This window comes from Pan paniscus, chromosome 2, assembly GCF_029289425.2.
Source record: "Pan paniscus chromosome 2, NHGRI_mPanPan1-v2.0_pri, whole genome shotgun sequence".
NCBI classification, from domain to species: Eukaryota; Metazoa; Chordata; class Mammalia; order Primates; family Hominidae; genus Pan; species Pan paniscus.
The window spans coordinates 117,354,955-117,367,669 of NC_085926.1; the positions used below are offsets into that span (position 1 = coordinate 117,354,955).

The 12,715-nt window shown below is 43.1% G+C and overlaps 1 protein-coding gene across 2 annotated transcripts in view; it reads left to right on the top strand.

Annotated features, from left to right (window-relative positions):
* ARHGAP31 (Rho GTPase activating protein 31) overlaps nucleotides 1-12,715 on the top strand; it is a 127,923-nt gene that overhangs the window by 89,022 nt on the left and 26,186 nt on the right. Inside the window, exons 5-9 of one of the 2 annotated variants that reach the window (XM_034957151.3) lie at nucleotides 329-436; nucleotides 1,121-1,263; nucleotides 4,586-4,813; nucleotides 8,836-9,034; nucleotides 11,514-11,638. In XM_034957151.3, coding sequence (XP_034813042.2) covers nucleotides 329-436; nucleotides 1,121-1,263; nucleotides 4,586-4,813; nucleotides 8,836-9,034; nucleotides 11,514-11,638 — 803 coding nt within the window. The remainder of the gene's footprint in view (nucleotides 1-328; nucleotides 437-1,120; nucleotides 1,264-4,585; nucleotides 4,814-8,835; nucleotides 9,035-11,513; nucleotides 11,639-12,715) is intronic. The other variant, XM_003825142.5, reaches the window with a different exon arrangement.

Below are 12,715 nucleotides of genomic sequence, written 5' to 3' on the forward strand. Positions count from 1 at the left end.
TGGGCAACAGAGCGAGACTCCGTCTCAAAAAAAAAAAAAAAAAAAGCCTTCAGGCTCTGAGGTGCTGTGATTCTCTGGTTCTGTCTCTGACTGGTGCTCCAGGGTCCTCTGCTTACATCTGACAAAATGGACCCCCTTCCCCACCCTGAGTCAATGTGCCTAGGGCCAAGAAAATTACTTCTGTCAATCTTGACATCTTTCCAATGTCAATTCATTAAAATAGAAATATTTAGAGTCTCTTAAATCCAAACTTAGAAATTATCTCCATATGTCAGGCTTCACACGGGCACTGAAGTTTCTTACTTTGTCAAAAAACAAACCATTCTAGGACCTTGGAATACCTGATTCGACACCTGGCCCATATCGCCTCCTTCAGCAGCAAGACCAACATGCACGCCCGGAACCTGGCCCTGGTGTGGGCGCCAAACCTCCTCAGGTAACCACTCTACCCTCCCCTTGTCACCAGCCCAGGGGGCTCAGAGCAGCCCCCGATTGAAATGAAGATTGGATTCTTCAAATTGAAGCCCCTTTAAAACAAATCTGTGGCTTAAGTGGTCATTTATAGCACATATGAATTAAAGGTGATTTAGGTGATAATAGCCTAAGCTCTCTGCCTGCTAACTTGGAAACTCTGAGTTCTGAAGACATTTTTGGCTACAGCTACAATATGGCTGAACTTATGGGTCTGTATGTTAAAATTTCTTGAAAAGGCCTTTATTGTTTTGGGGGCTCACTGCCTTGTTTTGGTGGAGTCACAGCTGGCTACAACCAGAATCAGCTGCTCCATATGATTTCATAAATAATGACCTGCTCCATAGAACAGTTAGGTGGGAGTGGAAAGGCATACTATAAAGGAAACAAAAGTCAATTTCTGTATGTTTACAGGATAGTGTTTATAGTATTGCAATGTAGAGCACCTGGTAACTGTTTCAAATTTGTTCAGTTTATTGGGCTTCACAGCCTTTGGAGAGTTCCTTTAATTGGCCCTAAATAATTAAAATATTCTATGAACTGTATCAATTTAGGAGATGAGCCTTATGCAAAAGGCCCACTGGCTCCTCTTGCTGCTTCGGGTTGTAAGGCAAACTCACTAACTGAATATGTTTCTTCCACACGGTAGGTCTAAAGAAATTGAAGCCACTGGTTGCAATGGAGATGCAGCCTTCCTTGCAGTCCGGGTCCAGCAGGTGGTGATTGAGTTCATATTGAATCATGTAGATCAAATCTTTAACAACGGTGCACCTGGGTCTCTGGAGCATGATGGTAAGGACTCCTCCTAGCATACACTCCACCAGCTTATCCTTCTTTCTTGCAACTAGTGGTGGGACTCAACAGAAAGTGAGGGTGGGCTTAGTTCTAGGTCTGAGTGTTGGCTGTGTGTATGCTGACTACTGTGTGTCAGTGTCTGAGGATCGTGCATATATACATCTGTAAATGTGAAGTGAAGCTATGGTGTGTTTGCATGTGGCTTTAGCATGTTTCTAATCAGTTACATACATGGCCTATCCTGTGAATGTGGTATGGTGAAATAGAAGTAGAATAATGTTCTACTAGTTATAGTGAGTTCTTAAACTCCGAGTTATTTTCCAAAACAGGTACTGCCAGCATTCTTCTCATTGACTGTTAGACTTCATCTTTACTTTCACTATATTTCAGAAGACCCTTATGCATTCACTTTGAAGTCTTAGAGGAACAAGTTAAGAGGCAGCATGTTCATACTCACACATATATTCAGAATGCATTCTCTTCTCAAGAATTTCTTGAGTGCTTTGTTCTGCGCTATGCCAGGCAGTAGGCATACAAAAATGATTGTGTTTGTGGGCATCTTGTAATGAATATAATGAGCCCTAAGAGTGAATTAAACTCCCATGAACCCAGTTGGTAAAGACCAGAAATCCAGCTGACCAAGAAGCTTGGTACATGAGAGTGGTTTTCCAACATTAGTGTAAATCGAAATTACCTGAGGAGTTTGTTAAACCAAGGTTACTGGACATCATCCCCAGAGTTTCTGGTTTAATATGTTTGGAGTGTGGCTGATAATTTGCATTTCTAACAAGTTTTCAGGTGATGCTGATGCTGCTGTTCAGGTCCACACTTGGAGAATCACTGGCGCATAAAAAACCATATCTGCAATATATTTTTTAACTGATCAAAGAACTCCTTTCCAGTTCATCCAATATTTTGGAAAAAACAGATATCAGAATAATCAGTTGCAATTAGTATCAAATTTTGATTCCTGGTATAACTGTTCCCATCTCTACCCTGTCCTCTATGTAGTTTATGACCATTTAAAAAATTATTTTATCTACATAACGTAAAATTCATCATTTTAACCATGTTAATGTGTAAAATGGTTCTTAATGTATTCACAGAATTGTACAACCATTACCACTGTCTAATGCCATACTATTTTCATCAGTCCAAAAAGAAACCTGTCTTAGTCTGTTTTGTTCTGCTATAACACAATACTGTAGACTGGGTAATTTGCAATGAAAGGGAATTTATTTCTCATGGTTCCAGAGGCTGGGAAGTCCAGAATCAAGGGGCTAGCACCTGGTAAGGGCCTTACCTTCTTGCTGCATCCTCCTATGGTGAGAGATGGAAAGTCAAGAGAGTGTGAGAGTGAGGGCTGAACTTGGTTTTATAACAAACCCACTCCTACAATAATGAACTCACTCCTGCAATAATGACATGAATCCATTTAGAAGGGCAGATCCCTCATGACCTTATCATCTCATAAAGGTCCCACCTCACAACAGTGTTGCATTGGGGATCAAGTTCCCAACACATGAACTTTGGGGGACACATTCAAACCATAACAAACCCCATACTCATTAAGCAATCAGTCCACATTTTCCTCCCCCACAGGCCCTGGCAACCACTAATCTACTTTCTAGTTGTATGGATTTGCCTTTTCTGGACATTTCATATAAATGGAGTCATGCAATATATGGTCTTTTGTGACTTTTTTTTTTTTTTTGGATGGAGTCTCACTCTGTTGCCCAGGCTGGAGTGCAGTGGCGTGATCTTGGCTCACTGCAACCTCTGCCTCCCAGATTCAAGCCATTCTCCTGCCTCAACCTCCTGAGTAGCTGGGATTACAGGTGCCCAACACCACACCTGGCTAATTTTTTTTTGTATTTGTAGTAGAGAAGGGATTTCACCATGTTGTCCAGGCTGGTCTCAAACTCCTGACCTCAAGTGATCTGCCTGCCTTGGCCTCCCAAAGTGCTAGGATTACAGGTGTGAACCACTGTGCCTAGCTGACTGTTTTTTTTTTTTTCTTAGCATATGTTTTCAAGGTTTACCAATGTTGTTGTATATATCAGTACTTCTTCATTCCTTCTTATGGCTGAATAAGATTCAGTTGTATAGATATACCACATTTTTATCCATTCCTTAGTTTGGGTTGTTTCTGCTTTTTGTGATTATGTATAATGCTGCTGTGAACATTCACGTACACGTTTTTGTTTGAATATACGTTTTCAATTCTCTTTATTATATATGTAGGAGTGGCTGGCCTTTCTTTTTTATTTCAACTCTCCAGTTATAGATTTTTTTCTTTTAGACTATATAAAAACCTTTTTGAAAGTAAAAGAGAAGTAATATGCATACATTTATTCATTCACTCTTGTGAGCCCACAAAAAATTTATTGGGGATTTACTCTACAGCAGGAACTGTTGTAGGTATTCCACATGCAGCATTTCATTGATTTATTACAGCAAACATGATAAAGTTGTTATCAACCTTATTTTATACATGAAGAACCAGAGAACCAGAATAGCTTAGTAACTTCCCAAAGCCACCTAGTGAGTAATTCGCTGCGTGTGGACTACTGAACCCAAATCTTTTAGCCCATGCTCTTTCCTTAACTCTATTCTGCTTCTGTGAGGAAAAGAATATGAAAATAGATAACTAAATCATTGTGGAGAACTAGGGTTTTTGGGAAATGTTCTTCTGGACAGCAAATCCCATCCATGACTGTTAATGTTAAGGCTGTTCCTAATTCCAACCTGAAAATGCCTTTTCTCTTTATGGCTATTGCCTTAACCATCTTTTTGTCCTGCATATTAAAATCCAGTTTACTCTTTAGCCTTTAACTCTTCATTGCCTCCAGTGCTTATTATTCACATACATTTCATTTAAAGGTTCTTATTATAAATTCTTACTGACTTTGATAAATTGCCATACTTAATATTTACACAAAATGGAATACGCCCTATTCTCTGGCATTTTAGATTTGGACAGAGTTCTGCTTCAAACTGAAAAGATTTTAGAAGTTTTCTTAGTCCATTTGGGCTGCTATTAAAAAAATACCATGAACTGGTTAGCTTATAAGCAATAAACCTATTTCTCTCACTTCTGGAGGCTGGGAATTTCAAGATCCAAGGGCCGGTAGATTCAGTGTCTGGTGAGGGCCCATACACCACAGTCAGCACCTTCTCACTGTGTTCTCACATGGGGAAAGGTGAAACAAGCTCCCTTAGGCCTCTTTTATAAGATTACTAATCCCATTCATTAGGGCTCCACCCTCATGACCTAATCACCTAAAGACCTCACCTCTTAATTCTATTGCTTTTGTAGGGACCAGCCCCACAGGGTCGGTGGGTCTCTCCCTGTGTGCGGCGACGAGAGAGTGTAGAAATAAAGACACAAGACAAAGAGATAAGAGAAAAGACAGCTGGGCCCAGGGGACCACTACCACCAATGTGCGGAGACCAGTAGTGGCCCCAAATGTCGGGCTGCGCTGTTATTTATTGGATACAAGGCAGAAGGAGCAGGGTAAAGAATGTGAGTCACCTCCAACGATAGGTAAGGTCACGTGGGTCACGTGTCCACTGGACAGGGGGCCCTTCCCTGCCTGGCAGCCAAGAAAGAGAAGGAGAGGAGACAGAGAGACAGCTTACGCCATTATTTCTGCATATCAGGGACTATTAGTATTTTCACTAATTTACTACTGCTATCTAGAAGGCAGAGCCAGGTGTACAGGATGGAACATGAAGGCAGACTAGGAGTGTGACCACTGAAGCACAGCATCACAGGGAGATGGTTAGGCCTCCGGATAACTGCGGGCGAGCCTGACTGATGTCAGGCCCTCCACAAGAGGTGGAGGAGCAGGGTCTTCTCTAAACTCCCCCGGGGAAAGGGAGACCCCCTTTCCCGGTCTGCTAAGTAGTGGGTGTTGTTCCTTGACACCTTTTGCTACCACTGGACCACAGTCTGCCTGGTAACGGGCGTCTTCCCAGATGCTGGCTTCACCGCTAGACCAAGGAGCCCTTCTGCTGGCCCTGTCCGGGCATAACAGAAGGCTCGCACTCTTGTCTTCTGGTCACACCTCACTATGTCCCCTCAGCTCCTATCTCTATATGGCCTGGTTTTTCCTAGGCTATGATTATAGAGCGAGGATTATTATAATATTGGAATAAAAAGTAATTGCTACAAACTAATGATTAATGATATTCTATATATAATCATATCTAAGATCTATATCTGGTATAACTATTCTTGTTTTATATTTTATTATACTGGAACAGCTCGTGTCCTCTGTCTCTTGCCTCGGTGCCTGGGTGGCTTGCCGCCCACAGCTTTGAGGATTCTATTTTAACATATGAATTTTGAGGGGACAGAAACATTCACAGCATAGCAGAAGGCATTGAATCCAATACTTTTATTTGATAGATGAGAACACTGAGGCCAAAGAGATTGTGATATCTCTAATATTCACTAAAAAATAAATGTGTATTGAATATCTCCTATGAACTAGGTGCTGTTCTAGACACTGGAGACACATCAGTGCCCAAAATGACAGAAACTCCTTGGCATAGAACTATGGTCTGGTTGGGAAGACAAGGATATATAAGTTTACAAATAAATATATTATCACTTCAAAGACAATAAATACCAAGAAGAAAACATAGCAGAGTAAGGCAATAGTCAGTGACTTGGGGGTATAATTTTGGGACAGAGTGGTCAAGGTTTCTAGAGAAGTGATCTTTGAAGTGAGACCTGAATGACATGGGGAACCAGGCATGTGAGGATCTGTGAGCAAATGTTCCAAAGACAGAGAACAGAGGTTGTAAAAGCTCTGAGGCAGAAAGCTTGAAGTGTTGCAGAACATTGGCCAATGTGGCTGGAACCAATGTGGCCTTCAAAGTGGGGTGCCCCACTCTGGTGGGTACCAAAGACCAAAGTAATGAGTTATGGGTGTTGGGAGAAACTGTTCAAATTTCTGTTTTCCATTTATTTTTGTCTTATACTGTGTAATTTCTATTATTTTTTATATATTTGCTATTACGCATGACACACAGTGGCATATATGTATACATATAATATGTATATGTATAATTTACAAATATATATTATATATATATATATGTACACATTTTAAAATGTTTGCTATATTTTTGTAGACTACTGGGCCAGTGGGCAAACAGGAAAGGGGAAGCAGATGAAAGATCCTTTTAGGTCATGCGAAGAGACGGGTTTGTTCTCAGTGCCTTGGGAAAGCACTGGAGGGTTTTGAGCAGGCCAGTGCAGGATCTAAGCCTTCCAGCTCCTGTGTGGAGGAGAGGCCGAGAGGCTGGAAGCGGGGAGACCAGTTAAGAAGCTATGGCAAAAGCAGATGGGAAATCATGGCAGCCTCTACCAGCATCTTAGCAGTGGGAAGGAGGAAAGTGGCTGGGTTCCGGATGTATTTTGGAGGTAGAGTTACGAGCCTTGCTTATAGGCTGTCTATGGAAGGAGAGATGCATTAAGGAAAAGAATAAATAAGAAATAACAACCCCAGGCTTTAGCTTGGGCACTGGGTGGTCCGTGGTGCCACCTACTGACACAAAGAAGATGAGAGGAGGTACCACAGTAGAGCAGAGGAGCACAGATCGCAAGCTCTGTTACAAAATGTAAAGTTAGAGATGCCTAAGCAGGGGCCAGGTGCGGTGGCTCACGCTTGCAATCCCAGCATTTTGGGAGGCTGAGGCGGGCAAACCACTTGAGGTCAGGAGTTCGAGACCAGTCTGGCCAACATGGAGAAACCCCATTACTATTTTAGAAAATACAAAAAATTAGCTTGGCGTGGCGGTGGGTGCCTGTAGTCCCAGCTACTCAGGAGGCTGAGGCAGGAGAATCACTTGAACCCAGGAGTCGGAGGTTGCAGTGAGCCGAGATTGCACCACTGCAGTCCAGCCTGGGCGACAGAGCGAGACTCCGTTTAAAAAAAAACAAAAAACAAAAACTTAACCAACTAACAAACAAACAAAAAAAACCATCTAATCAGAGACACTGAGCGGGCCTTAGTCCTAGGAGCCTGGAGCTGACAGGAGAGGTGGGCACTAAACTTGGTCTTCTGACCCTGCAGTTTATGTTCTTCCCATTGTTGCAGTTGCTCCCAGAGTGAGTTAATGTATGTATTTATTTTTATGTATTTTTAAGCAAATACATAATCACAAATAATCTAGAATATGTGAGAGTCTTCGAACAAATATTCAAAGTAGATTAAATTTAAATATTTTTAACCCTCTTTGGATCGGGTCAAAAGACTGTGTTAAAGTCAGAAAGTTTACTGAAAAGTTTTCAGGATCCCAGGCTATATTTAAGAGTAGTCCTACTGAATGAGTGCCATCCATGCTAGTCCTCCCCAGAAACACCCCATTGTCACATAACGGTTGTCTTCATTTTCTGTGAGGCCCTTTTTCAATGGTTTTACTTCTTCCCACCCACAGAGGGTCATACTCTGCAAAGAGAAATAGTGCCATCAATCTGCTTTCTGAAAATACAGTGAGTCCTCCACCAAAAGTAATTTCAATTGGTCTAAATTATCCTTGAGTCTTTTTACTATTTCAGAAGTCATAGAAAACTGGCAAGGTCACCAAAAACTAAATAGAAGCAAACTTAGACTATTTTTTAACTTAGATCAGCTTCACAACCTCAGCACTATTGATATTGAGTGCTGGATGATTCTTATTGTGAGGCACTGCTCTGTGCATTGCAGGACGCTTAACAGCATCCCTGGCCTCTGCCTACTAGACAGCAGTAGCACTGACACACACATTGATGACCATCAAAAATATCTCCAGACATTGCCAGATGTCCCTGGGTGTGGAGGGGAGTGGTACACAAAATCACCTCAAGGTGAGAACCACTGACTTGGAGAAAAGAGATAATCCTGTGCATCAGTGATTGTCATCATCACTTCCATTCTTTAAAAAAAAAATGCCATAGAATAGGAAAGGATCAGCTACATACACTAGAAGACAACGGGGTAGTGAGTAAAAAAACCACAGGGAATAGTATAGGCTGTAAAATATCTTCCTGTGGCAGGGATATAAGCCTAGATGATCTGGAAAAGTAGAGGTTCTAACTTGAAATGGCCTTGGAGCATGTGCTGTCCAGCTGTGGGGAGGAGAGGCAGCCTCCTGCCCTACTCTGGCAGTTAGGCTATCTCTGTGGCTGGACAGACATATTCCCATCTGGCCGAAGCACTAGGCAGAGTTTTCAGGAGTAAAGACTCATTGTTGTCACTCTGGCTCACAGTGAGTGTTCAATAAATGTTTGTTATAGGAATGAATGAATGGATGAGTGAGTGGTCCCTCTCTGAAAAGTATGGAAGGTGCAGCTACCTCCTGAAGCCCCTGTTTGTCCTCTGGCAGGTCTGGCCAGGACAGTCATCAGTTTCCGGTGTGCAGCCTCAGCCCCAGGCCCCACCATGCCCAAGAGAAGCCAGGGTGGCACTCAGCCCCCATCATAGGATCAAGAATGGAGGGACTGTGGATGGGGAATCTGGATGGATGTGATGGGCAGGCCTCCTCCAACACTGAGCTCTTCCATTGCCTTTACAGAAAACCGGCCCATCATGAAGAGCCTGACCTTGCCAGCCCTCTCCCTGCCCATGAAGCTGGTGAGCCTTGAGGAAGCTCAAGCCCGCAGCCTGGCCACTAACCATCCTGCTCGCAAGGAAAGGAGGGAGAACAGCCTGCCTGAGATTGTCCCTCCCATGGGCACCCTCTTCCACACTGTCCTTGAGTTACCAGACAACAAGTAAGTGGCACTCTTTTAAAAAATTCTAGGAGATGTGTGGTTGAAGAGGAAAGAGAAGGAGAGGTATACAGTCTCAGGACCAAGATGGCAGTGTGGGTTGGAGGTACCGTCTGGGTTGGGGTTTAAGGAAACATTCCAGAAGAGAAGGAAGCTGTCTCTACAACTCTCTCACCAGCAGTTGATGCCTTTATGCATGCACTGCCCCAAAGTTAACAAGACCCCTGATCTCCCATTGATCAAGCACCATTTTGGGAGAGTATTATAGGGGTCACATCACAAGTCATGACTGAAATTCCTGTCTTTTTAGTGTAGACAAATCAGGCTTGGTGTTTACAAAAGGAAGTTTACTAAAAACAAAACTTTGACCCCCTCCCCGACCCTCCATCCCCACGTGACGATACAAAAAGCATAGGGTTGACAAATGGTGTCACTCTAGGCTGATAGCTCTGGGTGAGCAGCAGTTCGGGACATGCAAACCTGGCGTCCTTGTCAGAGTCTGTCAGAGCCTTCCCTCATCTCCAAAACAAATCAAGCATTGTTTTCATTGGTAGAATATTTTCTTTCCTCATTTCTCCCTGTCACTTCTTCTGTTGCCACCTGGGTCTCTACCCACCCCGTCACTCATACCCCATAGCAGAAAGAAGCGGGGATTGAACAGGAGTCCTAAATTCTAAGCAGATTGTAGGTGGAGGGGCTGAAAGGCAACCTTTCCATTGAAGGTGTCATTCCCACTCTTTGGTCAGTGAAAACAGGTATGAAAACAAGCACCTCTTGCACAGGCTGCCACCTTGCACAACTAGGAGATGCCAGTCATGCTGCATGCTATAGGAATGGCATATCTGGAACTCACCTGGTGAGAAACCCATCTGTGTGCTGGAAAATATATGGATCGTGTTTTCTTGAGACTCAGCCCCACTGCTCCTTTCCCTAAGTCCCTGGAGAATAAGTCTCATTTCTCCCTGATCCTCCAGAGATCAGGAAGAATACCTTGAAAAGACTATCAAATGTATTTTCTCTGTGCTTTCAACCACATCTCGGGTGCACCATACCCAAAGGTACGCTACCCTATAAAATATTACCCAAGGATAAAAGCTTGACAAAATGTGGGCCAAGTCCAAAGGAAACCACCAAGCACTGCAAAGCTATCTCAGATGGATCACAAAAACATCCTGGGTCCAGGTATGATGACTCACACCTGTAATCCCAGCACTTTGGGAGGCTAAGGTGGGAGGATCGTTTGAGCCCAGGAGTTTGAGACCAGCCTGGGCAACATGGTGAAACCCAGTCTTTACAAAATATAAAAATATCAGCCAGGTGTGGTGGCATGTGCCTGTAGTCCCAGCCACTTGGGAGGCCGAGGCAGGAGGATTGCTTGAGCCCAAGAGGTCAAGACTGCAGTAAGCCTTGTTTGCACCACTGAACTCCAGCCTGGGTAACAGAGCGAGACCCTGTCTCAACAACAACAACAACAACAAACATGGTGGGCTTGAGATCTGGATGTTCCACGAGAGCCCTGCAGAGAATAGGTCCTTTGTGGGACCCACAGATTGCAGGTTTTCATCCTGAAACTTCATACATTCCAATGGCTGGGCAGAGCCACAGCAGGGCAAGGCCTCCATGGTGACCCCTGGGGTGCCAGGCTGTCTCGACGCAGCCTAGTGCTCCTCTTTCCCCATCTCACCAAAGCAGCCTGGTGTGAGGCTAAGCCAGAGACACACTGACTACCCTCTGCATTTCTCTGCAGTGATCATTGACCACACACTGCAGGCTGCTACTCTCCTCAGCCTCACCAGGCCAGACTCTTTTCCAGGTCGGCTTTCTCATCCAACACTTTTCAGTCCGTGAAAGTCTTCACCAGCCCTCTCTTTGCCTGTGGATGTCCCAGCAGTGTGGCTGTAGTGCAGGAGCCCAACAGGACCCAGGTCCATATGGTCTTTAGTGTTTACTCCTGTATAAAAACTGGCCATGTGTGGTGGGTGGCCCAGTACTGTCATCCCAGCACTTGGGAGGCTGAAGCGAGAGGATGGCTCGAGTCCAAGTGTTCAAGGCCAGCCTGGGCAAGATAGTGAGACCCCCATCTCTATAAATGAATAAATGAATAAAATGAATGAATGGTGTCTTTGAAATTCCAGAACAAAAGTGCTTATCAGAATTCCCAGAATTGTGTGTTTGCTTGTGACCACTGAGATTCCTACCAATTCTTGCATCTGTTTGCCCCCACCTCTGCCTCTAATAGCACACCTTTACCTCTTGCCCTGGGAAATACAGTTTGCTGTGACTCATGAAAGCCTTGCTTGGTCACCTGGGGCATCTCTAGACAAGGTGAGAATCAAGCTTACCTTGGATTTTAGAGGGGAATTTCTTGAAATATCAGAGCCATTCATAACTGAGGACATAATTGGAATATTTGGTCTCAATTTAAAAGTCCCCTTGAAATGACAAGTTAACAAACTAACCCCTTGTGCCTTGGTTCTTTTAGGCGAAAGCTCTCCAGTAAATCAAAGAAGTGGAAATCAATATTTAACCTGGGACGTTCTGGATCAGACTCCAAATCAAAACTGAGTAGAAATGGGAGTGTATTTGTGAGAGGACAGAGGCTCTCGGGTAAGAATCAACAGCAATTGTTTTATGATACAAATATTTTTTTCCTAGCTCTGCTTATTAAGTCTTTGGTTTGATCATATCAAACACACTAGCTCTGAAAGAGAAACTTATAAATTAACTGGGGGAAGAGGAGTCTTGTTTCAAAAAATTTTAGACTTAGCAAAAAAATTGCAAAAATAGTACACAGAGAACCTGTATACTGTTCATGCAGCTTCTCCCAATGTTAACATCTTATATAAGTTATCAAAGACAAAATTAATATTGATACAATACTCCTAACGAATTTGCAAATCTTATTCACATTTGGCCAGCTGTCCCACTACTGTTCTTTTTCTGGTCTAGGATCCAATCCAGGATCTCACGCTGCATTTGGTTGTCATGTTTCCTTAACCTCTGCCAATCTAGGACAATTCCTCCATCTTTTTGACCGTGATAACTTGGAAGAGTACTGGCTATTTATTTAGTAGAATATACCTCAGGGAGAGTTTGTCCAGTGTTTTCTCATGGTTAGACTGAGGTTAGGAATTTTTGCAGAAATCCTACAGAAGTGATCCTGTGCCAGACTCAGTGTGTTATATTAGGAGGTACATGATGTCAATATCTTATTGCGTGTGAAGAGAACTGTGATCCCTTGGTTAAAGTGCTCTTTGTCATGAATTTTAGGATCCTCTGATGGTTCTTGGATGTAACAATTATTCCTATGGCATTTGCTAAATGATGATTTTCTATTAATTGGAATTCTGCTGAAAAGACCTGTCCCTTCTCCCCCAGGGTCGTGATTTTTAAAGAAGGATGCTACCCCATGGGACTTATTTCTGAGTAGTGCATAGAAATTGATACAGGAAGGAACTGAGGGAACCATATATAGTGGGGAATTTAACCAATGCAGCTGAATATGATGTCAGGAAAGAGAAGACCAAGGAAATTTTTCATAATGATCTTTAGTGTTATAGATTGAAAGTATGATAAAAATGGAGGCAATAGTTATGAAACCAAGGTGTAAAAGAGAAATGTACAAATGCAGTGAGCAATCTTTGACTGGATCCTGGAAAAAAAAACAAAAAAACAAAAAAAGGA